Genomic DNA, 24,469 nt, shown 5'->3' with positions numbered 1-24,469 from the left:
AAACTGTGAGTACTTATCTCTCATCTGGGGTGCAGGTCCCCAAAAGATAAATCATTTATTTTGAGGTTAACATTAAGGGTAAAGGTAAACCTCAAGAGAGTGAATGAATGTTAATACAATGTCCTCACATGTGTTTGCACACTGTTCAGCACAACAGCTCTGCTCAATAGTCTGTTCCAAAAATAAGTTGCCTGCAGAGTGCATCTCTCCTTCAAATGCATCTTTCCATTGTATTTCAGTCAGACAGCTGTTGAAGGATGTTTTAAATTCAAATTAATGACTTGAATGTGATTTACGGATGATCACATTTTCAAAAACATGTAAAGCTCTGGAATTTCTGGAATATCTTGGATTTTAAAAGATTTCTGATAGGAATACAACGAAATGTTTTATATACTCAATACACTGACGATGGTGTCCGGCTTGTCCTATCCTATCCTGTCCTGTCCTGTCCTTACCTATTTGCCCTGCCCTGTTTTGTCCTGACTCATCCTGTCCACCTTCAGGTTGACAACAAAGAGAAGGAGAATAAGGTTGGTTGGTCAGGCAGAGTGACAATATATTAACGTGCTTTAACATGCAAATCAGGTGTTTGTGAGACTAGGACCTCGTGTTTTGTGTGTTGTGCTGTATTTGTGTTTGTGGCCCATCCTTTATGACTTTAATGGCATTAAAAGCTGCAAAAGGCTTGAAGATCTTCCCCCAGTGGTGCTCCAATGAAATTATTTGATAACTATAATTCCTAGAAATCCTGTGACATCATTAATGTCGCTCATGTTTAGCAACCCAGCCTGTCTGTGTGACACCAAAATGAGACCAGGAAGGAAAAACTTGAAGAGATGTAGTTGATTTATTCCAGAAACATCACAGATAAAAACAAGAGATGTTGCATCGGTAGAGACTTGAGGATTGGTAGTCGTCACTGTCGCTATTCATCTTCGCTCTGCTATTCGTGGTCAGTGCACAGGGTTCAGAGTTTGTTGCCTCACTGACAACACAGATAAGCATCTCGCTATAACATTATGTCTCCACCAGACATCTTTATTTTTCAGCTGGCAGCACTAAAAAGATGCTTCAGGGACGTGCTGAGTGCTGTATGGCTCCTGCTGTTATTCTGAGACGATTGAAAATCTGGTTGAAGTGGAGGGAAAAATGCGAAGTTATTTTTACCCTTAAGCACTAAAGGGAAAATACAGAGCTCTCACAGCTGTTGAGAACACACAACTGCATGTCTTTGCTGTTGAAAACAAGGAGGCAACAAAGGGAAGTTCCTGGTAGACACACTAAGAAAAAAGACGCCTTTCTCGCTTTAATCTCTCTCTAGATATTTTTATCCAAAAACTTGAATGATCGTGAAGAATTAAATCTCTGTTTTATTGTGTTTCGGATCTGTCCTCCTGTAGGACGACTCCTCAGCATATGATGACAGTGAGGAGGAGCAGGAGAAGGTTTGACACTACATTAGTCCGGACAACATTTCCATTAACCAACCTGTCCTTTCCTGCTGACTGTCATCTCCGAGCTGACTGAAATCCTCACATGTGGTTGATTAAATCCTTCAATCACTTTGTTTTTGTTGCGTGTGAGAGTGTCTCTGAATGTATGTGTGTCTGTATATATGTGTTCATGTTTCCACCTGTTTTTTTCCCTCTGCATCATCCCATTATGTTGTTGTCTTTTACTTTGTCTTCTATATGTTTGTTTTCTGTCTTTTTCTTTTTAATTTATATATTTTTTATTCCTTCCTTTGTCCATAAGCTTGACAAAGAAAAGGTGAGCCAGCAAAAGAAGTTTATTTAGTTTTTTTTTAAATTTATTTAAGTTTATCATGTATGACAAGCAGAGGTGTGATATTTTCTCTCTGTGCTTTATTAACATTTATGTCATTCATCTCTTTTTTTTCCCCCGTTTTCACATCTTCCTAGTCTGAGTCCAATCAGGAAAAGGTCTGTGTCATTTACATTATGTGTGTGTACGTGTGTGTGATTGTGAACTTGATCTTAAGGGAGATGAATCATTGTTTGTGTATAAATAAGTGCATATTGCAAAACATTAGAGCATGTGCACATTTCTTAACAAAAAATTAAGCGAAAGCCTAAATCTGACGTTAACCCAAATAATTAATCATTATCATTATTTTAACCTGAAAAAAGACAAAAACCTTTTACTGCAGTTTCATTTGACAAAAATAGAAAATTGTAGAATTGTTTTAAAAAATATGGATGACACTTTAGACGGGATATGATGCAAAAAACCAAAAAAAAAGATTGTAGGATTTATATGAACTGAAACCAGTACAACACTGAACACTGGTTTTTGTGGTAAAGATAACATACAGTTAGTTAAAGTGAATTGGAGGAGGACAGGTTGAAAGATTTACCAATAAGACGGACTGCACTGCGAGGGGGAAACTGGCCCCCAAACTGGGCAAATGACCCTTTTTTCCCTTCCAAGATGATTTACTCACCTAATATACTCTCTTTCTCTCTCTATCTCTCAATCCTCCTCTGGCTCTTTCTCAAAACGATGTAATTTCTCCTGTCTTCTCCTGAAGATAGTTCCCGATGTTAATGATCCAAAACACGATCGAAGCGGTTAACGTCACGTTACCCACAGAAGGCCCATATGCTGTGCGTGCTTTTTCTGTGCCTTTAAAATGTCAAGGCTTGTTTTTAGCTGTCTGAAAAAGTACTCACCCCACAGAGGAGGGCATGAGTCTCCGAGCTTGATTTTAAAATATGAGAATCAACAAAATTGGATTCATGAGAGTTTCACCTGAAAACAGTTATAAGCTTTATTAATTTGTGAGTCACTGTGTGGAGGAGCTAGAGGCTAACAAGGAAGGTGACATCAGCGTGTGAATGTATTTGTGTGTGTGTGAACACATGTTTATACCGGTGTTTTAGGCATCTAAGCATTGCTCACTTCCAAATGTGTGTGTGTCCTTGCAGGCTGAAAAGAAAGACAAAGAGAAGCAGGTTTGTTTGTTTGTTTGTAATCACTCTGCCCTTCACCTCCTCTCGCTACGCTCAAAGTCCTCAAATCTATTCATTTCATTTTGTGAATAGATAATCATTTTATCTTTACTTGTTCAAATTTGCTCACATTCTCCCGTAATTTTCCTTGAACCTCCAACAATTTTAGTCATTTGAATGCACTCATTTATGTTCCTCACTGTACATGTCAATATTGCAATTCAGTTTTGGAAGAAAAGCTAGCTCAGTAGTGCAGGTTTAGGTGTGAGGAAAAAGATTACATCTGTTGGCTTTCTGTTGAAACATTTCCTTATTTGTCTTTGCCTCAAGGAGGACGCCAAGAGCAAACAGGTGGGTGGCTCAAATACCTCTAAATGTCCTCACCAACAAGTGCAGACAAATAGAGTACAAATACAGATTTGTAAAACTTGAAATAATGTCAGCTGGAGCAGTGGATCCAATGAAAGGTCCTCCAACATTCATTTAACACATGGTTGTCCTTTCTTAATGATTTTTAGGGATGTTTGAGTTTTAACCAAAGCCCTAATGATTACTTTGAATATACTGACTCAAAAAAAGCAGAAAAGGAGCCTTCATGTTATCCACTAAAGGCATGCAGGCTCAAAAAGAACATTAAAAAGTAGCAGAAAGAAAAAGTAAACAGAGCAAATGTATTAATATTTCTCTACATCTAAACTTCAGCCCACCATTTGTGTTTGTGTTAGTGTGCCTGAAAATGTGAATCTGTCATCTCAAAGAACATTTAGGACTGAAAAATTAAGCCAAACTGATGACAGAAAGGGGTTATGTGTTGACAGATGACAGACAGGTGTTGACATTTAATAGCCAGTGTTTCCTCCTAATGATTGAGAGACCCGGCGTGAGATAAAGAAGAGCAAAAAGGGCTCGTGCTCATGTCCAGCTGTGTGTTTGATTGGCTGCTATCTACCCTCTATCAGACAAGCAAATGGTTTGATCACACACACGCTTTTCTTGAGACTTGAAGTCCTCCCTGCTGGTGTAAAAGCTCTGTTTTGTTTTGATGGCTGAACATCTATTCATCAGATCTTTATCTTTAATTTTTCTTGCATAAAAGGAAAAAAAAAATTTGATTTTCCATTATCAAGCAGATGGTGAATAGTTGAAGATCTATTGTATGGCTACGTCTCTACAGTCGACTATGCAAATAATTTTTATGGCAGCAGTTGAAGTGCAACTTTTGATTTTCCATCTGCCGATGTGGCCGTCGACAGAAGCAGCGCTGCTTGTTTTACTCCAGAATGAACCATTTTTCTTTTCATTTTGTGTTTTTTTACATATGTAAAGTGTTTCACTTACTTTTGCATATTTACATATTGATGCAGAGAAAAGTTTGAAAAAGGTTAAAAAAAAAAAGAAAATACGATCAAAGAGGACAGCTGTCTAATGTTGTATTTTGCGTTTTCTCACCAGACTAAGGAGGAAGTAAACAAGGTTTGTTTGCTCAATCACAAATCTTCATTTTTTCCCTTGTAGAGCTTTCCCCTCTGATCCACCTCTCACAACTCCTGAATTTAGACTGTTGTGGTGATACAGTAGAAATCCTCATCATGCAGTTATCCTGACGTACAACGTTAATACTGCTGGTAACATTTATAACACTGTAGAATCAACTAGAGATGGCACAAATATGCAAACTACAGTAAGTATCTGCCATTTTTTGTCCTAATTGAATGCATTTGAATACATCCCCTGGTTTTGTTATTTCAGCTAATAACGTGAATCTAAAATGTGACAAATTTTGGATTGAATACTTACTGTATTTGCATTGGATATTGTACCAAACAGATAAAGTTCCACCAGATTATTTTTTAGTGCAGTTAATTTTATAAAATTTAAAGATTATGTGTAGGTGACAAGTCACTAATCCTGCTTAGAATGTTGATATACTTGCTTTTAACTATGTTTTGCATGAGCATTATGGCTATTGTGTTTATCCTTTGATTTGCAGTTTGAGCATGTGCACAACCGTACCATCTTCCAATTAAGCGCATGAATAGTGGGAATGACACGATGTCAGCAACTACAGAAAGTTTTGAAGAGAAACTAAACAAGCTAAACATCACTGCTGCTGCTGTAATCTAAACAATATAATAACCTTACATATATATATATATATATATATATATATATATATAACAAACTTGTTCCTATGGAGAGGATTCTGCTGTCATTCAGCGGCTAGTTCATATACTTTTTATTCCACGAGGTACAAAGTATATGAACAATGATACTCACATCTCAGCTATATGTATACAAGTTGGTAAAAGCAAGTATATCACGAGCCTTAGCCCCAAAAAGGATTTGTCTGGTAACTGTAACAGGAAACATCTGTCTGTAGGTATCTGACATTGACGTTGTATGATTGTGTTGTTGTTATAAAAATGCGACTGTTGTCCATATGATTCCTGTTGGGTGTGTGCAGTAAAACATAGGATTTCTACAGGTGATGTCAGTGTTCCTCTTTGTTTTGTAGCATCCCAATAAACCAAAAAGCAATAAACAAAAAGCTTTTATTAAAATCACAGACTCACCATTACCCAATCCACTAGACAATATCACAAAAACCCACACAAATCCACCCCCACACTGTTTTTACCTGCTATATACTATAATGTACATCCCTGCTCTTCTGTAGTTTGTTATTGTTTTAATTATGAATATTCAGCGCTGTATTATCCTCAGTTTCTTTTTTGTTTTACGTCTGTGTCTTCTCTTGTTTTTCCTTTCTGTCTTTCCGTGAAGACTGAAGCCACAGCTGCTACAAAGAAGGTACAGTTGTGTGGTGCAGAGAGATAAGAGAGTCGGACAAACACTTATTACCTATAAAGGACACTTCTAATTTAAGCTGTGATTCTAGTTAGGAGAGTGTGTATGTGTGTCTCTTCTAAGGAGTCATTTTTCTCAGGCATTCACTTTCTCTCTCCTCCCAAAGTCTTAAAAAAATACACCAAGTGAAGTGAGAATATGTAGAAATGATTCATACCTACATAAGTTTTATGTGGGGATATTTTAATGCAAAATATGGTGCAAACATACAGCGTATGAACTGTTGAACTAGCAGATGTTATGTTTCTGTGGGGAGTTTAGGTGGTAGGAGATTGAGACTAGTTAAAACAAGACTAGGTCAAAACCTAATGTACGGCTGGACCATGTATGACACTAGAAGGTTTTTCATTTCAAACGACAGATACATGAAGCGACACTCGGCTGACTAATGATGTTACACCATTGGTCAACCTTTGGCCCACGGATGTATAAAGAGAACTGGATACAGCATTGGAGGCAGGGCCACATTCATTCCTATGAAAGTTTTTTATATATTATATATATATATATATATTGAACAAATTGTACATTTTGACAATAAGAATAACTACAGTGTAAAATTCAAACATTCAGAATCATAATGTATTTCTGAGTGAAACAGGACAGACAGACGGGACGTTGGGAGGAATTTGAATGTTGAAAAGTGAGCATCGTAATCAATCTTCATCAAGCTCTGTGCTGCTAAAAGTTGAAGATTGATTGATGGTTTGGTTCAAGCCCTACGTAAGCACACGTCATATTTTGTTTTACAGGAAAAAAATATGATTGGATTTTGATATGAGAATACAAAGAAATTGATATTTTTTTTTGGGGGGGGGGGGGGGTTGGCATCTCAACTTTAAGCACAATTTGTAATTGTATAGACTATTTAAGAATCAAGGCACATATACAGTCAGCAAACAGCTCATAGATGAGAAAACAAGTATCTCTTGTCTTATCCAGTTAATCCAAAGAGATCAGTCCTTCAGAACACTGAAGAGACACATACAAACTTTAAATATTTAATATTTTAATATGGGATACAAAGATTTAATAGCTTTTATGTACTGTTTATGTACATTCCTATGAAAGTTGCTCAATGGCGCATGAAGCCAAAAAAGCCGCTTCCCGCTGTAAAGAAATCACCTGTATGAGCGTATACTGCATATTCAAGGACACTTTACACACACGTGCACACTCACCTTCAAATGTCTATAAAGATGTTTGCCCAATAATTGCAGTTTACTGTAAACACAGCAATCGTTTTTGACCTCAGACCAAGAACAGACTCGGTCTTGGAGGGAGTGGACAGTCCAACCTTTCACTTCACTCACCAGAAGATTTCTCAATTAAAACGGAAGATACTAAAACACTGTCACTTGAAAGTCACAGTTCTCCTTTAGTCCGATTATACAGTATATTATGGCAGTTTGCCCAGAATCTTCTATCTAATAACACAGATTCACAGTTATCGATGGCACAGTTTCTACAAAGACACTTTCAGACGCCTTTTCTTGCAACCGTCTAGCCACTCGGCTGGCCGTAACATGTGGTGCACACTCAAGGAGCAGCATACTAATGAGCTTCAGGCTGTATTTTACAGGTTTATTGGAGGTCTGTTACCAGACTTCTCAAGGCCAGTTCATGCTGCAGGCTGGATCATGACCACTGAAATAAAGCACTTTGAAGCTTTGGCTTTTTTTGCGGTAACTGGCACAAGAATGGATTGTTAAATATTTTTTGATAGCTTAGAGTTGAGCATGTTTTTAGTATTCAGTACCATGCGCACCCACACAAGTGTTCTAAGTTATTCTGGCTGATCTGGCCTCTGCTCAGGGTGAAGTTTAGCAGGGCTATGTTGGGAATTACATGGAGGTCACTAAACTCAACACACCAGTAAGAATGATTAAATTTTCCTGCCCTATGAGTCTCAGGAGGCGAGTGAGGTCAACAAATTTTTCTGATCAAAAAACCAAATATGTTGTTTGACCATGTGGCTCCAGAACAAATCACTGTCAAAAATAATGATGGTTTATGATGTGACAACACTGTGGTTAAGTTGAGGCACAAAAACCAGTTGGTTAGGTTTATGGAAAGATTGTGGTTTGGGTTAAAATGATCAATTTGTTAAGGTTAGAAAAAAGTGGAGTCGGTTAAAGTTTCTACGTCCTTAAAATTAGGCGGTGGTAGTTACATATATATACGGCATCTGTATTGCACCACTGATCCGAGTCATAATTACTAAGGTCACTAGTAACGTAACTGTGAACTCTATTAAGAATTATGCTGGATGGACATCTCCCTCACTGAGACTGTCCTCAGTGAGGGAGATGTCCATCAGCATAGTTCTTCATAGAGGTCTAATCAGGGGAAAAAATGAAAATACCTGTGTGGTTGTAACAATAGATGCCTTTCCATCCACCTGTTTAAATGCACATTGGAGTGGAGGGAGTGAGAGGTACTTGGTCTGAGGCCAGAAATGATTGGAAATGTCAGAAATTTGAAAAAAGTCAAAATATCGCAAGAAGTTTTTACACTAAAAAGAAAAAGTGACAAAGTGATACACATAATGAAAATAATGATGTACAATATATAAAGCATCTAACTTATTTGTGGACCTCAAATTAATACATGTAATAAACATAAACGCCATATTTCCATCATGTTTTCTACACAGTTTCCATAATACATCCACTGTTTTCTGGACTTTCTGATCCTCTTTTAATTACGTCATCCAATTGCACCCTCTTCTTCTGCAAAGATTTAATAGTACCAGATTGGAGAATTAGCACTGCCAGCTGTTTCTCTAGGTGCACAGAACTCCCCAGTATTTACATAACAAAAAATATGTTACATTTGGATGGAAAACTGACTGTACTGGGCCTTTAAAACCTTAGCTTAGTATATTATTACCTCTGATATACACTGAAAATGGGATCTTTTTTTTAACAAAAAGCTGCATACTTTGATTTTTGGTTTGATTTAGCAGCACTTTGTTTCTTTGGCCTCAAGATGTTGCTGTCATTTACTTACATACTGTAGCTGTATTTATTTTAGTCCAAATGTAAATCTTGGGGAAAAAAATGTTGATTGCACAGCTTGCAGTTGCTAAGAAACTGGCATAAAGGACATAGCAAACTGGGAAAACAAGAGAAATATGCTTCGGATCCAAAAACACACAACTCTCTCTCCGTCCCTGGTACGTCATTACTCAACAGTCAAAGTTTACTTTATTTTTCAAGCTCAGTCATGCCTGGATGACCCACAGGACTGCACGCCCAGCCACAAACAGTGTTCACAACACAATCAAACCATTAAAATAAAAACCCCCATGAACAAGAGGACTGGCCACAGGGCAATTTGGCCTCAGGGTCTGGCGGAAAAACGAATACCTGCCAGGTCTGGCGGTGATGTGCAGCTGAGCCTGACGTCTGAGGAGGCAAACATCACGCAAGTTTTATTTGTTTAAAAAAGAAGAGACTGGTGATTGTCAATATAAATTTTACTGACATATACTTTCTTAAAAAATGAACTAGTTTCAGCACAGACCTTGTTATCTGTCAAAGCACAAGTCTCTGAAACTACTGAACATGGACTATAACCACTGTCTAAATTACAGATTTGGGTTACAGATACAATAAAAATAGCTATTTAAAAAATCCAATTTTGGATCACTTCTTTAGTTTATTATTTGTTATGTTCACATCTGTTTACTGGGGGAAAATGCTAAGAGGAAAGAGCAACAACTATTAAATGAGTTCAAGTCAGTGTAAAAAAACTAAAACTTCAGCCTCTTTGGTATATTTTTGAAGACGTGCTTGAGCGTGATGAAATGGCAGGTTCTTTATAGCTTGAAGTGCCCTTTTTCAGACACTGTTGAATGGATTTGAAGAGGCGTAAATGAGGTCGCCTCCACTTTCTCCCATTCTCAGCTGAAATCTTGTGTTTGTCACGATCTTTGCCGTTTCGCATTTTAGTCAACACTGTTTACTTTCCTGTTTACTGATCTGTATTCATTTGTCATCCAACAGCGTCGTTACACACATGAAATATGTCCGTACTGTAAGTCACTGTGTTTATCTGGTGATACACACTCGAGATGTATTCCTGCAGTAGAACTTATGTACATGTACTGTGCACTTTTTGCCCTTTCAACTACCATCGTTCATACATATTTATTTTGCTGCAAATTATGTGTACAGTTCTGCTCAAACATCAAAAAAATGCACCAAAGAGAAACTGATGAGATGTCGATATTGCCTGTGGTATACAGATACACAACTCAAGACAGCAACTTTAACTTTTGCTTATTAATTCATACATAAAGTACCACAACTCTAAAGTGTGCAATACTTGCATCACTTTATCCAAAACCCTAAAAAGAGACACTTATGGTCCAGCAGCATGATGAATACAGCTTAAACTGAAACTAGTGTTCTAGTTGTCTTGTTCATGTTAAAGGCTTCACAGAGGTGGACAAATACTGTGATAAACCTACATGAAATCTTTAGTGGATGGAAGCTACATTTTGGTATATTTCTGGGGGGTAGTGTCACTTTTTTAGGTGTAAATTCTTGCTTATAATATTAAGTTTCCATTTAAGTGAAAGAAGTACGGAGAAAAAGAGGAATAAAACACCTGAAGTCCAGTAGACTCTGGAGACAAGACAGAGCCAGTGACTTTATTGGTTTTATAACTGATTGATTGTAAAAGCTTTAAATAATCTGGTTTCACTTCTCTCTTTTTGTCCCTTTTATATGTGTTGCAGCTGGACACAGAGGCAGCCGACATCCTCAATGAGCTGCAGGTGAAGCTCAGCACCGTCCTGGACAACTTCAGCATGATGTTTGCTAAAAGGTAACACACACACACACAGTGGTGGAAAGTAAATAAGTACATTTACTCAAGTGCTGTACCTAAGTACAATTTTGAGGTATTTGTACTTTACTTGAGTATTTCCATTTGATGCTACTTGCTTATTTGACAGCTTTAGTTACTTTTCAGATGAAGATTTGACACAATGGATAATATAACAAGCTTTTAAAATACAACACATTGTTAAAGATGAAACCAGTGGTTTCCAACCTTTTTTGCTTTTGATGTCAAAAAGCAGCGTGTAGTCGGGGTCACATTTCAGATGTCTATGAGTTGTTTCATGCAAGACTTTAACTTGTAGTGGAGTATTCTTACATAACTGTACTGGTATCTTCCACCACTGCACACACAGTATTCCACTGTTGACTGAGGAACAAGCCTCCACCAGACTCACAGAAGTTTTTCTCGTCTCCCTTCAGTTTCCAGACTCGTATTACCGGCTGCATGCGTCAGATGGCGGAGATCCTCTACCAGATCAAAGGCCCTCCCAACCGCAACACTGCAGAGGCAGATGCTGACACCATATTGAGGCCCCTCATGGAGTTCCTGGATGGGAAGTAAGTCGAGGCATGACACACACACAGCGACTCTGATTGTACTGTACATTTCAGCCGCTGGGTGAAGAATGCAGGAGGGGTTCTCTGACTTTTAAAGCCCTTCTTCGAATTATAGATGATAGACAATGGTGGAATGTAACTAAGTACATTTACTCAAGTGCAGTACTTAAGTACAATTTTGAGGTATTTGTATTTTACTTGAGTATTTTCATTTTACGCTACTTTGGGGGAAATACTGCACTTTTTACTCCACTACAATTATGTTATGATCAGTTTAGATATGCATTATTATAACTAACTTTAGCTCTACATTAAACTGCTGCTTACATTTACATGTCTATTAATAAATATGAAATAATGTACCAATAATAAATATATATGATACATATAACACTAAACTGGGCCATTTTGCATTGTGAGTACTTTTACTTTTGATACTTTTAGTACATTTTACTGCCAAAATTTATGCACTTTTACTTTTAAATGCAGGGTTTTTACATGTAATGTCATTTTTTCACTGTAGTATTGCTACTTTTACTTAAGTCAAAATATCTCAGTACTAAATAAATAAATATAAATATATATGATACATATAACACTAAACTGGGCAATTTTGCTTTGTGAGTACTTTTACTTTTGATACTTTTAATACATTTTACTGCCAATATTTCTGCACTTTTACTTTTAAATGCAGGGTTTTTACATGTAATGTAATTTTTTCACTGTAGTATCGCCACTTTTACTTAAGTCAAAATATCTCAGTACTTCTTCCACCACAGGTTTGATTTGATATGTTATAAATCGATCTATATTTTTGTCATCCTATTTGTCCATGATGTATTTCTCCCTACTCTGTTGCTCTTCCTGAGGTTTCTTCCATGTTTTTTCCCCCGTTGCAGTTTTTTTTGGAGAGTTTTCCTCATTTGAATCAAGGGTTTAAGAACAGAGGATGTTGTATTAATGTGCAGATCGTAAAGCCCCCCTGAGGCAAATTTGTGATTTGTGATACTGGGTTTTATATATTTATATATATATATATAAAAATTTGACTTGAACATTGACTTCACTCTAAAATGTGTTCTGCTCAGTGAAGAAGGAGACATCTTGTCTCAAGCAGTTAAACTTTTGAAATTAGAAAAATATGAACATTCACAGACTGAATTTTTTGCATGAGGAAGAAGAAGGAGTAGATGTCATTTTAAGAATTTCTTTCCTTTTTTACAGAAAAACCACATCAGACACAAATTATTATTCAGAGCAGAGCATGTTTTCAACTAATGTCATGAATCTACTGAATTATGTGCTTTCACTCAAAATGATTTATGCGAGCTAGAACAACTGCTTTCTCTCACTTTGTTCATGTGAATACTAATTATATACTTATAAGGAGACACTTCATCCATGATTAGGTCAGGAGCACTGGAGGGCAACTTAACATGGCGCGCCAACACAGCTGGGAGCTGACGAGGCTCCGTAAGGACCTTGTTGAGGCACATGTTCCGACGTCTCGTACGTTTTCTTGTGGGCGTTTGCTTGAAGAGGTTGTAATACGGATTTTAGGATTAAAACATCAAAAATAATTAAATAATCTGAGTCCTTGAAAAGTTTCTCGGAGCTCTCTGAAGGAGCCGATCAGCTGTTAGTCTGTAGCCTAAAAAAAACTGCAGCAGAATGTGAACGAACACTCAGTCAAACTTCTCTGGAGGCTAAAAAACAAAAGAGGAACGGACATGGGAGCGTTGATGATTTGATGCGTACATTTCAGTACACAGTTTTGTTCTGTCTCATCGTACAGTAGCGTTCAGTCCATCAATAGAGAAGCAAAGGAAAGATACATTTCTATCTAATCATTTTAATTCATAATAACGACTTCAGCCTTTAAACATCTCTCGTGCATGAGGTTAGTCTTTGCTTCCTAAACATAAAGAGACGGAAACAGGTTTGTCAATATTTCAGAAAAATTCCAGATTTAGAGTTTTGTGTTTCAAGAGTTTCTGATACAATTTACTGTTTTACTTTAAAGACCATATTTACCATTTATAAGCAGTATATAACCTATTAATAATGTTTATATAACATATATAATATAGTTGTAAGCAGATATAAGGACATATTTAAGTGTTAATTAATGTACAGTATTTGTCAACTATTATAACTTCTCATATGAAGCCATATTTTCTATTATCACAACTGTGTTTTACTATATTGTCATTCATTATCCATTAATACAACAACCTCATCTCATGTTGTCTACAGGAGTTACAGTCGTTGACAAATGCATTAATAAACATTTATATCTACTTACAGATATGTCTGTAAATGCTTATATATTTTTATTATGCACCACATATCTGGAACAAACTCCACATCTCACTTCTTTTAACCCTTTCATGCATGAATTCTGATAACCTCTGTCAGTGTTTTTATTCCTCTTTAGGCATGAAAAAAAAAATTGAACTTTGAACTTTTTTTTAAATACGCATTTTTCAAGGAGTTTGTCCAACTTAGTGGACAGACGATTAATTGTCATTTTCTCGCAAAATAAAATCAATACTTGGAAATTTTAACAACTGTATTACTCCTTAGTTGTTACTTGATGTTACAAAATTTTATTTAATTGCAGGCGTCTATTACTACAGAAGGATCGGCAAGATATTCCTGAGCTGTGGAGCATTTCCGGCCAGCAGGCGGCCATCTTGGTTTTGAGCTTTTACAGTTTATGGTTTTAAGAAATTTGTGTTGTACTTACAAAGGCTGGCCAATGGATGGCAGCGTACGGGATGACACACTAGAGTCCACTGTGTTGGCTGATGTGCAACTATACCATAAAAACCCCATGCATATATAAGAAAATGGCTTTTGAATAGCTGTCCGCTGTAGTGACCACTATGCATGAAAGGCTTAAATTGAGGTGGAAGACCTTTATTAAATCAAACGCGGGGTTCTTCATATCTCTCACACTGCACTGTTGCTGCTCTGTAATTTTTATTTTCTTGTTTTATCTGTTCTTATTCTATTTTAGCTAATTTTTTCTTCTATTTATCCAATTTAAATGTCTTTTTTATAATGTTTTGTGTTTTGTCTTATTGCCCTTTATGTTTTATATGAAGCACTTTGAATTCCCTTATTATTCAAAGGTGCCATACAAATAAACTTGCCTTGCTTTACAACTACATTATAGTATGTTATAAACCATTTATTAACTGTTTATATGCTGCTTATAAATAAAGTAAAGTGGTGTTTTAGACCAACCCTCATCTTCAGCCTGCTTTACTAGATTTAGACCGGCTTTGTGAGCCCACGACTGTATAATACTGAAGAGAAAGTATATTAAAGAATGACTGGTGTGCTCTAAATGCTTGAAGACTGAACCCTATAATGGATATCACTGTACAATGCAGACTGTTGGAACAAACAGCTTTTAGCTCACATCCTGGTCGTGTGTTTGTGTGATCCAGTCTCAGTATCTTCGCCGACATCTGTGAGAAGACGGTGCTGAAGAGAATCCTGAAAGATCTGTGGAAGATCGTCCTGAGCAGCCTGGAGAAGACCATCGTCCTGCCTCAAAGCAACGACAGCCTGGTAAGCGCAACCATTAAACATGTTCTTAAACCAATCCTTAACTTTCATGCAGTCCTTTGAAGACGTGACAAGCAGACAAAATGTTCTCACTTTGTAAAAACTGTGAATCTCAAGGTCTGGAGATCAGACACACAGACACACACACTGGTGACTAAAAGCAGTTGTATGATGAAGTGAACAAAGAAACTCATTTTCTTCATTTCTTTTCTTTGCTGTCATTCCAAGGTCGGTTTTTACAGACTGATGACAGTAATTAGAGGACAGTAAAGGAGATGAGAAAACACACAAGCACACTCAGTTATGAAAGGACGTTGCATGTTTAAGTGCCTTAAACACAAATCTTATACTTCATGTAATATGATTTTTAATTTCCTTTGATGTATTTTTTAATGCTCTTTTTTGTTGAGTGGTGATAAAAATGCGAGAAGGGGACTGTTTTGAAAACTCTTATTTGTGATTCAAAGACAAACAACAAGCAGTTTTTTTAATCAAAGGAAGTTACTGAATTCACAAACATTCACATTTACATCTATGTACTGTTGATGTTGTGTTTTCCAGCAGCAAATTAATACCCTTAAAGGCATTAAAACAGTTTGTAGCTACATTTATTCATCAAAAAAATGAAAGTGAAGGCGAGTATATGTACTGTAATGTTGGATAATGGTAATATCCTGTGTTTCTCATTTTCAAAGTGTTAAAATCATCTTTACATGAGTTTTTCCTAGTTTGATTTCTTCTGTGAAGATGTTAGTCATGTTGAATTACTGCATTTTGTCATTTGCAAAAGCATCAGCAAAGTTAAGACGTAGAACGAAGCATTGAAGTTTCAGTATAATCTTTTCTTATCTGCTTCTTTCTCTCCTTCTTCCTCCTCTCTCTGCAGGGTGCCCAACTCCTCACAGCGGCTAAAGGCCTGTCTAATCTCAAGGTAACACACCCAGGACACAGAAAAAAAGTTAAATTATATCTCGAAAGAGAATTTAGGGGTTTACCCAGTGACATTGGGAGTTTTTCAGTATCTACAGTAGCAGCTGTAAGCTTAACACATTTGCACATGGTCTTTAATAGTCATTGGTGGTGTGCAGGAGGCGGCGGTTTGAAGACTAGACAGGCTGGGTGAAACTCAGATTGGGAAAGTAAATTTCAGATGTTCTGCCCTCTCTCTTAAGTCGCTGCTGAGTTGATCTTTCGAAGGAACTCTGTCTGATATCAGTCTCTGTTAACTCTACAGGGAGGAGGTGAAGCCAAAACTTTGACACCCAAACAGTGTGTGATCGTTGATGCAGGACTGGAGACGATCAAGGTAGGAAATTCACATGTAAAGCAAGAAACAATATGATAAAATCAGTCAGTTGCATCTAGACTTTTAATTCTATGGCATTATAAAAATATGCAAGACAATCTTCACAGCATCTATAAAAAGTTCAGTAATGCTTTTCATGTCAGGTAGTTTACACCAGGGGTTCTCAACCTTTTGCAACTTAAGGCCAACTTCTGATTTGTTAAAAAATTTACCACCTTCCCAAATAAATAAATAAAAACATAACATGACAAACAAACTGTGCTGTAAATATGCCACTGTCAGCTGTAATGACCAAAATAAATATTCTGTTTACCCTCAGTGAGACACTCGAGCTTGCTGCTGGGAAATAATGAGATCAAGTCGGGGTGGGATGGATGAGTTGCTTTCAGTTCGTTCCCTGCCTTTGATTTTGTGACAGTCACAATGAAAACCCCTGACTCATATAAACAGATGACGGTGAAAGACAACAGAAATTTGATTGCTCGTTTTGACAGAGAGGGTTACTGACTGGCAGCCAGCATCCAGAATGAAGTGAGGTCAACTCGTGTGAGCTGAAGCTTCAGGCTGCTGATAGTTCATTTTCCAACACAGTGGACAGAGACGTGTCTTCTGAAGCAGGATCCACGGAGAAAACTAGTTAGCTAATAGTGACAAAACAAGTTTGTCTCTACCTAATGAAGTGTCATGGTTGGCGTGGTGATATTAAAATGTTTTTTTGTATTTATATGAATTCTTGAGCACATTTAGATATAAAAAATAACCCATTTTGTAAACATTCTCAACCTGCTGCTTTACACCAAACTATGTCACTTCAGTTCAGATCTTCATTGTCCCACAAGAGGATTTTTTTTTTGCAGTAAGGCAGCATAAAACACAAAATCATGAAAACATAAATGCAATAAAAACACAACTGAAGACATTAAAAGTCACACGCAAGTCAGCCTAAAATAAAGGATGTATTTTAAAGGCAAGAAAAACAGCAACAAGAAGAATAAAGAGAGGGAAAAAAAGTGCTGATGAAGATTTGACACACTGCTTTTATAAGAAAAAAATCAATGATGTATTTGGTTATTCAGGAAAATACACTCTGGATTTACTGAAGAAAAGGTGTCTTTTTTGTGTGCTTATTCCACATCGAGTATAACATTTTATACTGTTAGAATAAAAGGATTTTTTTATCATGTTCACCCTGCTGCTTTCTTCTTCTTTAGCAATACTTCCACGCAGGAGGAAACGGGCTGAAGAAGGCGTTTGTGGAGAAAAGTCCTGAATTGGCTTCACTGCGTTACGCGCTCTCTCTCTACTCCCAGAGCACCGACGCTCTCATCAAGACCTTCATCACCACGCAACACTCCCAAGGTGATCATAGACACACACACACACACACACACACACACACGTTTCATGAACAGATGAGTCACTAATCAAATAGCAGGGCCACATCATTATATCTCTCTGTTCTTTCTTGTTCTCTCAGTGCATAATGGGATGGGTCTCAGAATCACTGGCAATGAAAAGATTCGTCCTGATAGAGGTAAGTCTGCTCACACTGTACCTCCAGACTTTTGCAATTTTTTGAAAAAGTGACAAGAACTTTAAAATCATAGCACTTTCTTTCACTCTCAATGACATGCCTCATTTCAGTGTGTTTGTGGGGCTCTTTTCATGCTGTAAATTAGAAAAAAGTTATCAAAAACTAACTATAAAAGTGTAAGATACAATTATGTGTCTTAACTGTTATCAAAATCAGCTTCCATAGTAACAAAAGGATTTTTTTTTTTTTAACAAAGCTGAAATGTAAAAAGATAAGAAAGTAGGTCAGTGCAGCAGCAATAAGATCAAGATAAGAATAAAAGAAAAACATGAGAGTAAAGTTAAAAAGATATTGTTAATAATATATAATATGGACTGATGTGTCTGTTTGTCCTGCAGGTTCGGGGGTAGAGAAGCCCATCGGAGAGGCCGTGCTGCAGATCGACATGATGCTCGGGAAGGAACGCAAGGTCAACGTCAGAGGTGAGACACCTGAACACAAAATGTGCAAACATTTACCATTAAATCCTGATGTTTTAACTGTGTCCCAAACTTAAAACCTCTTTATAATTTAATTCTTAAATCCAGGACCAAACCTTGAATAAACCCCTTCAAAGGATCATTCTGCTGCTTTTGCATGTTTTAGTCTATTAAGTACAAGTTGCGTATTCTTCATATTACTTTCCAAAGTACAGATAATCTCCACCTGATATGAACATCAATATATACAGTATATATACAAATATACACACATGCACTCACAAACACACAATTATACATCCGACAGAACCATCATCTACATCACGTGCTCTCCCTCTCTCTCCTTCTGTTCTCCCACATCGTCTCCATTCAGTTATCGCTGTGAACGACATGAAGTGGCAGACATCGGGGATGTTCCGGCCTTTCGTCGAAGTCTCCATGGTCGGTCCCTTCCTGGCCGACAAGAAGCGCAAGTTCACCACCAAATCCAAGAACAACAGCTGGACGGCCAAGTTCAACGAGGCCTTCCAGTTGTGAGTTTTAAATCTGAACCTCCGACTGTGTTTTAACGCTTTAACGATGTTGTAAATTGCTGGTTGATTTTTAAACATTCTCCTCTCCTCTGCAGCGTCCTGGGTAAGGAGTCCCCAGACTGCTACGAGCTCCAGGTGGCGGTGAAGGATTACTGTTTCGGTCGGGCAGACCGGGTGGTCGGCATGGCCGTGGTTCAGCTACGTGACGTCGCCGACCGGAAGAGCTGCGTGTGCTGGTGTCCGCTCGGGCCACGCATTCAGACGGATGAGACGGGCATGACGGTGATGCGTATCCTGTCCCAGCGGCCTGCCGACGAGGTCGCCAAGGAGTTTGTCAAGCTGAAATCCGATACTCGTCCTGTGGAGGAGGGCAGATGAGCAGCGGCACGGACTCAGAGACTGACATGGATCAGAGTTTTTAAAGTCAGGGCTACATGTTGTTCACTGCTTTGTCTGTTGTTTACGAGCAGTCATATTCAATCTCAGGTAAACACAGACCATCAAAGCTTCTGACTGATTATATTCAACATGAGAGAGAGACAACTCTTATTTAATTAAAAAGTAAGAATCTCTCTTGTAAAGTCGAAATAGAAGAACGCACAGTGACCATTATCACACCGACATCAAACATCAAAACACGACAAAGTGCAGTGGTCACTATAAATCATGACTAACCTGAAGCACGTGACTTAAATGTCACCCAAGCTTCCCGCTCCAATGAAGAGATGAAAACATATTAATACATGAAACAGTCAGAAATGTCATGATTTTCCATCGTTTGAGGTTTGACCGGCGCTCTTTTTGTCTTTTTGTCATCTTGTGGCGCCCTCTTCTTCTGCAGTGGTTCAGTAACATCAATACTTGCATAACAGTTGTGCATGGAAACGTGCATTAATTCTAATTTTTCTGATGATTATGGAAATTCACTGAAAGTTTCCGCTACATTTGGATGGAAACTTAACTGTCAAAGTTTTCATCACCGATGTAGTATTTAAAAAAAAAAGTTTTGATTCATTAGAGAGAAACTTGAACTTCCTTTTTTTTCTTCTACTTCTACCAAATAACTATGTTGGCAGTTTGTAGCAAATGAAACTTAAACATATCTGTTATCCCGTCTCCAATCCCATGATGCTTTTCAACAAACATCATCAGCTGGAAATTTATGAGTTTAGGTCTTCTAAGAGAAAGATCTGACTGCTACGTAAAGACAGTTTAATGATCATCAGTAACCAGGACATGAGCTGAGAGCGAGTCGGAAGATTTAGTTCTTTCGACTGCTAACAAATATTTGATAACATGGAGACCACAAAGTTTCCCAAAAAATGGTGTCGGATACCAGTCGTTAACCAACTTGAGTGACAGAGCAAAAAGAAAAAACACATTTTGGTCTTTTTAAAACATGATGGGTAACATGACAAAAGACTTAAGTACGACACACGTTGGCTGTTGCGTCACGTAGCTTCACATCCTCTGATGCACGCCAATCAACATCTGTAGCACACACCAGACACAGAATACAGATACATAATCAGGATCCAGTAGTCTGGATGTGCCGATCCAAGGAAGCCAATATTATAAAACTGCTGCTTTTCTGGAGAGTTTTGCACATCTAGACACGACGACGCACATCAAGAAGTCAGCAATGCGTGTTGCCCTTTAAGGACGAACTTCTGGTATTATATTTTCTTCAGAGTGGGGAAAAAAAAAAACTTTGGATATAAAAGTCCTGATAATGAAACACTTGGATATGATTTTGAATTTAAATGTACAGTCATAATTTACATAGCCTTAAAAAAAAAAAAAAAAAAAAAAAAAGCCTGCTAGCTAACGTAGCTAGCTCACCGTACCCAGTTGGATTTAGAGAGGCTAAAAAATATGAAGATTGTGTTTCGGATCTACGGTATTGACTTGAAAGGTAAAACAGGCATTTTCAGAAGCAAAGATTTATGGGTACAGTAGTTGAAAGTATCTGACCACTGGACTGTGGCCTGTCAAACAAAGTGCAGCTTCTCTGCGCTGAGAAGAAACACGGTGTCAGAGGTTTCAAATTTAGCTCTTCTGCCTTTTTGCCAAGTGTTCAACTGTGAACACTGTTTACTTGTAGACCTGCTCTGGATGGAATCAGCCAAAAGTTGATAACCTGTTTCTAGACATTAAACAGTATGAAGACATTTACGAGGTCCAAATCTGGACCTCAGAGATTTTATTTCAGTCTACTTTTACAGTTTTTAATTGGATAAGAACAAAATACTTACGAGTGATTTGACGCCACAGCCTTGCCATGCATGCACAGTCGCACGCCAATCATACCTTTCTGAATGTTTGATTGGTCTTTAACATTCGGCGTGGACTTTGCCTGGTGAAACTTAAACATACAGGCATTTTTTTTGCTCAGTTGGCTGAAGTGTACCAGGGGTTGATCCACACTCATGTCTGTTTACCATGTGCCAAGGAACGCAAGTGTTCAGGGAGCCATGTCCAACTAGCTCTCTTGACGTATTTTGGGTTGTTTGCAGACAGTCGTAGCCGTTGTAGACGTCCCACTTTTTACCGCACGTTTGCCAAAACTAGCTGCACTTTGGCTCCAGCCACTATTTGGTAGAATTTAGCTAAAGATAGTCTGGTAGCTCGTTAAGAGGTTCGTCTTTTTGTTTCTGCTGTATTACGCTGAACAAAGATTCGTCTACGGGAGGGTTTAAGTGCATGAAGTGGGATCTTTTACAACGGCCGCCGCTGTAGTGACGACTGAACTCTTGCACTCTGTTTAAAACTAACTGTAAGTTTGTAAAAAATTAAAGCCTACGACCAGAGCATGTATTTATTGTATACAAAGTAAACTAGAATTGTGATCTTTTTCATGTATGTACTGTGAAATATGAAGACTGATCAAATGTATGTAAAGTATCTATCATTATTCTAATGTGACATACGTTGAATATAATTGTAACAATATTTTGTATATAAAATATTTATGAATTAAGGCCTTGTTCTTCGTGTGTGTGTGTGTGTGTGTGTGTGTGTGTGTGTGTGTGTTTTTAACTGGCTTTGCAGGGTGACGTCACATTTACACAAAAACCAAACAATAATCCAGACGTCACATGTTAAATGTTTACTTTAACCTCTTGTTTTTGTCAGCCAGCAAGGCAGGGGTCACATGACTGACTGAGACAGCTGAAGGTGTCAGAAGACTAGTTTTCGTTAGCCTTGCTAGCTTGGTACTGTAACATAAGATAAATAGTGAAAAATAGAACACATTTATTACTGGAAAATGAGTAATATTCTACACAGCAAAGAGAAAAATCAACCTTTCTTTATTCTTTTGTTTATTTTTAACAAATTGTGATTGGAATAACGCAAAACATTTACAAATGTAAGCCCCAAATGTAGCCAACCTCCCTCCAAAATTACATATTCATTACAAATATTCGTGCATGATGTCTAATTTATCAGATTTTAAAAACCACATTTAAAGATCCTCCAGTATTACATCACAAATTCTGTATTATAGTTTTATTAACAGAATTTCCCCTCAAATCTTTAATATGTCAATCTGTCGTCCTGACAACTTTGACCAGAATGCACAACAATGACACACATTCGGCAGTGGATTAGCTCGCTAGCAGTAGTGCTAGCTCTGCTATTCCCATCAGCAGTCCGTCGACTCGACTTTTATGCTGCGTTCATGTCATATCAGAATTTTTGTAATTACAAGATTCTGACTCGTAAATAGTGTTCACGGCAACATCCAAGTCGTAATTACAACTAGGATTTTTCCGAAAGTTCAGATATATCTGACTTCAAGCAAATAGGGACGCTTCATGTCATCCAAAGTCTGTCGTTCAAGGAGATTAAACCCATGTTTACTGGATATGGTGTTATACTAACACACAAGGAATTTGAATCCAGTTTCCAGTGTACTTAGATACAATGTTCCGAAAGAAGGAAGACAATAGAAGAAGAAGACATAAAGCGAAACAAGTACAGCAGGCTAACAGCAGATATAACCATATAGCTATTATGTACAGGTATATAGGTGGAAAAGAGAAGGATATATATAAATTATTTTTTTCAAAAACTTATAAAAATGTACATATATGTAACCGGTTGACTCTGCGTTGTGTCGTAAGGAAGAGGATGAGTGTTTCATTGGAGGCCACCATTTATTCCGGCAACTGACAGAGGTAAATGAAAAGAAAATATCCTCTGGTCAATTGTGACACTAACTCAGGCTCCTCTCCCATGAAGTATGACAATAAAAGGGGAGAGGTGAAGGCGGGGGACATCATTTATAGGGGGAGGGGGGGGCACCCACAAAAGTGAACGTAGGGGTACAGTGAACTGAGCCTTAAATTTTCCACCTGTTGACCCTGGAGGAGTAGCACGTCAGGATTTAATTATATACAAATTTTGTGTAATTATAATACATATGCTGCACAGTTGACCCTGTTACATATACACACACAACAACAGACTACAATATACATACAATGTCATATTTATATACAGGCCAAACTGTCACTGTAAACTATGCAGTAGTGCAAATACTATTAACAATACTGTAAACACAGTACTTTTATCTTCCACCTCTTCCATCTCATGTGACATGAACGCAACATCATCACCTGACCTCCAAACTCACCTGAGTACCTTCCCCTCATCAACCCGTCAGTTTGTACCTGCACCATTTCTCCCTTCATGTCTGCCTGAACCCTTCCTTTGATCATCAGCACAGTAAACACCTTTTACCTTACCTCCCTGCCTCTGAGTTGCGTATTTCAGTGCTCTACTTGTTTTTCTGAGCCGTCACAGGTTCAGTCTCTGCAGCAGATGTTATTTCCTCGTGAGCTGTCCTTGTAACTTACAGTCAGTGGTGGAAGAAGTATTTAGATCCTTTACTGTACTTCAGAAAAAAATACCATACAGCAATGTAAAAATACTCCATTAGTAGTAAAAGTCCTGAAAGTAAGAAGATTAAGAAATCCTACTTAAGTAAAAGTACATAAGTATGAGATATATTATTATATATGACATCATTAGATTATTAATAGTGAAGCATCAGTGTTAGAGCAGCATGTTACTGTTGTAGCTGCTGGAGGTGGAGCTAGTTTACACTACTTTATATACAGTTAGCTAGTTTAGACCAGTGGTTCCCAACCTAGGGGTTGGGCCCCTCCAAAGGGTCACCAGATAAATCTGAGGGGTCATGAGATGATTAATGGGAGAGGAAAGAAGAAAAAACAAAGTTCTGATACACAAATCTGTTTTCAGTTTCTGGACTTTTTCTCTAATCTTTGATTTTTGGTGAAATATTGGATCATTTAAACGTTTATTGAAATGAAACCATGTGAGAAGTTTAGAGGGAAAAATCACTATTTGGTGGAGCTGTAAAGTAGTTTAGTTCTTGAGTAAACAATTTACTTATTTACTTCCATCACTGCTTATAATTTTTACCCCTCTCTGCATCTCAGATTTTTGTTAATATACTAATCTCTCCTCAGTGTGTTTTTAGTCGTGCTGACAGCATGTCCACCATTTAGGTCCAGACTGAAATATCTCAACAACTACAGGATGGATTGTCAGGAAATGTTGTACAAGCATTCAGGGTCTCCTGAGGATGAAGAAAACTGCAACCCAAATCTCTGTTTTTATTATCTACTCAGCCATTTTTTGAAGGCAGAATACAAATATTTTAGAGCGAAGTTGCCAGTTGGTGACAGTTTTTTTTCTGATCTTTTTCCAGTGTTACTCTGAGAATTTAAATCTTTGCAGGGAACAAAAGCCTCT

At 37.6% G+C, this 24,469-nt stretch overlaps 1 protein-coding gene across 1 annotated transcript in view; it reads left to right on the top strand.

Moving 5' to 3' along the window:
• LOC122967288 (protein unc-13 homolog B-like) overlaps positions 1-21,665 on the top strand; it is a 200,591-nt gene extending 178,926 nt beyond the window's left edge. The window contains exons 32-41 of the mRNA XM_044331849.1: positions 10,591-10,679; positions 11,117-11,254; positions 14,713-14,836; positions 15,720-15,764; positions 16,068-16,139; positions 17,351-17,498; positions 17,617-17,673; positions 18,072-18,155; positions 18,526-18,685; positions 18,781-21,665. Of these exons, the coding sequence (XP_044187784.1) occupies positions 10,591-10,679; positions 11,117-11,254; positions 14,713-14,836; positions 15,720-15,764; positions 16,068-16,139; positions 17,351-17,498; positions 17,617-17,673; positions 18,072-18,155; positions 18,526-18,685; positions 18,781-19,063 (1,200 nt within the window). The 3' untranslated portion in view covers positions 19,064-21,665. The remainder of the gene's footprint in view (positions 1-10,590; positions 10,680-11,116; positions 11,255-14,712; positions 14,837-15,719; positions 15,765-16,067; positions 16,140-17,350; positions 17,499-17,616; positions 17,674-18,071; positions 18,156-18,525; positions 18,686-18,780) is intronic.
• Positions 21,666-24,469: the final 2,804 nt, after the last annotated feature.

This window comes from Thunnus albacares, chromosome 2 (assembly GCF_914725855.1).
Source record: "Thunnus albacares chromosome 2, fThuAlb1.1, whole genome shotgun sequence".
NCBI lineage: Eukaryota > Metazoa > Chordata > Actinopteri > Scombriformes > Scombridae > Thunnus > Thunnus albacares.
Note: the sequence above shows the minus strand (reverse complement) of the source record. Positions and strands in the feature narration are given on the sequence as shown.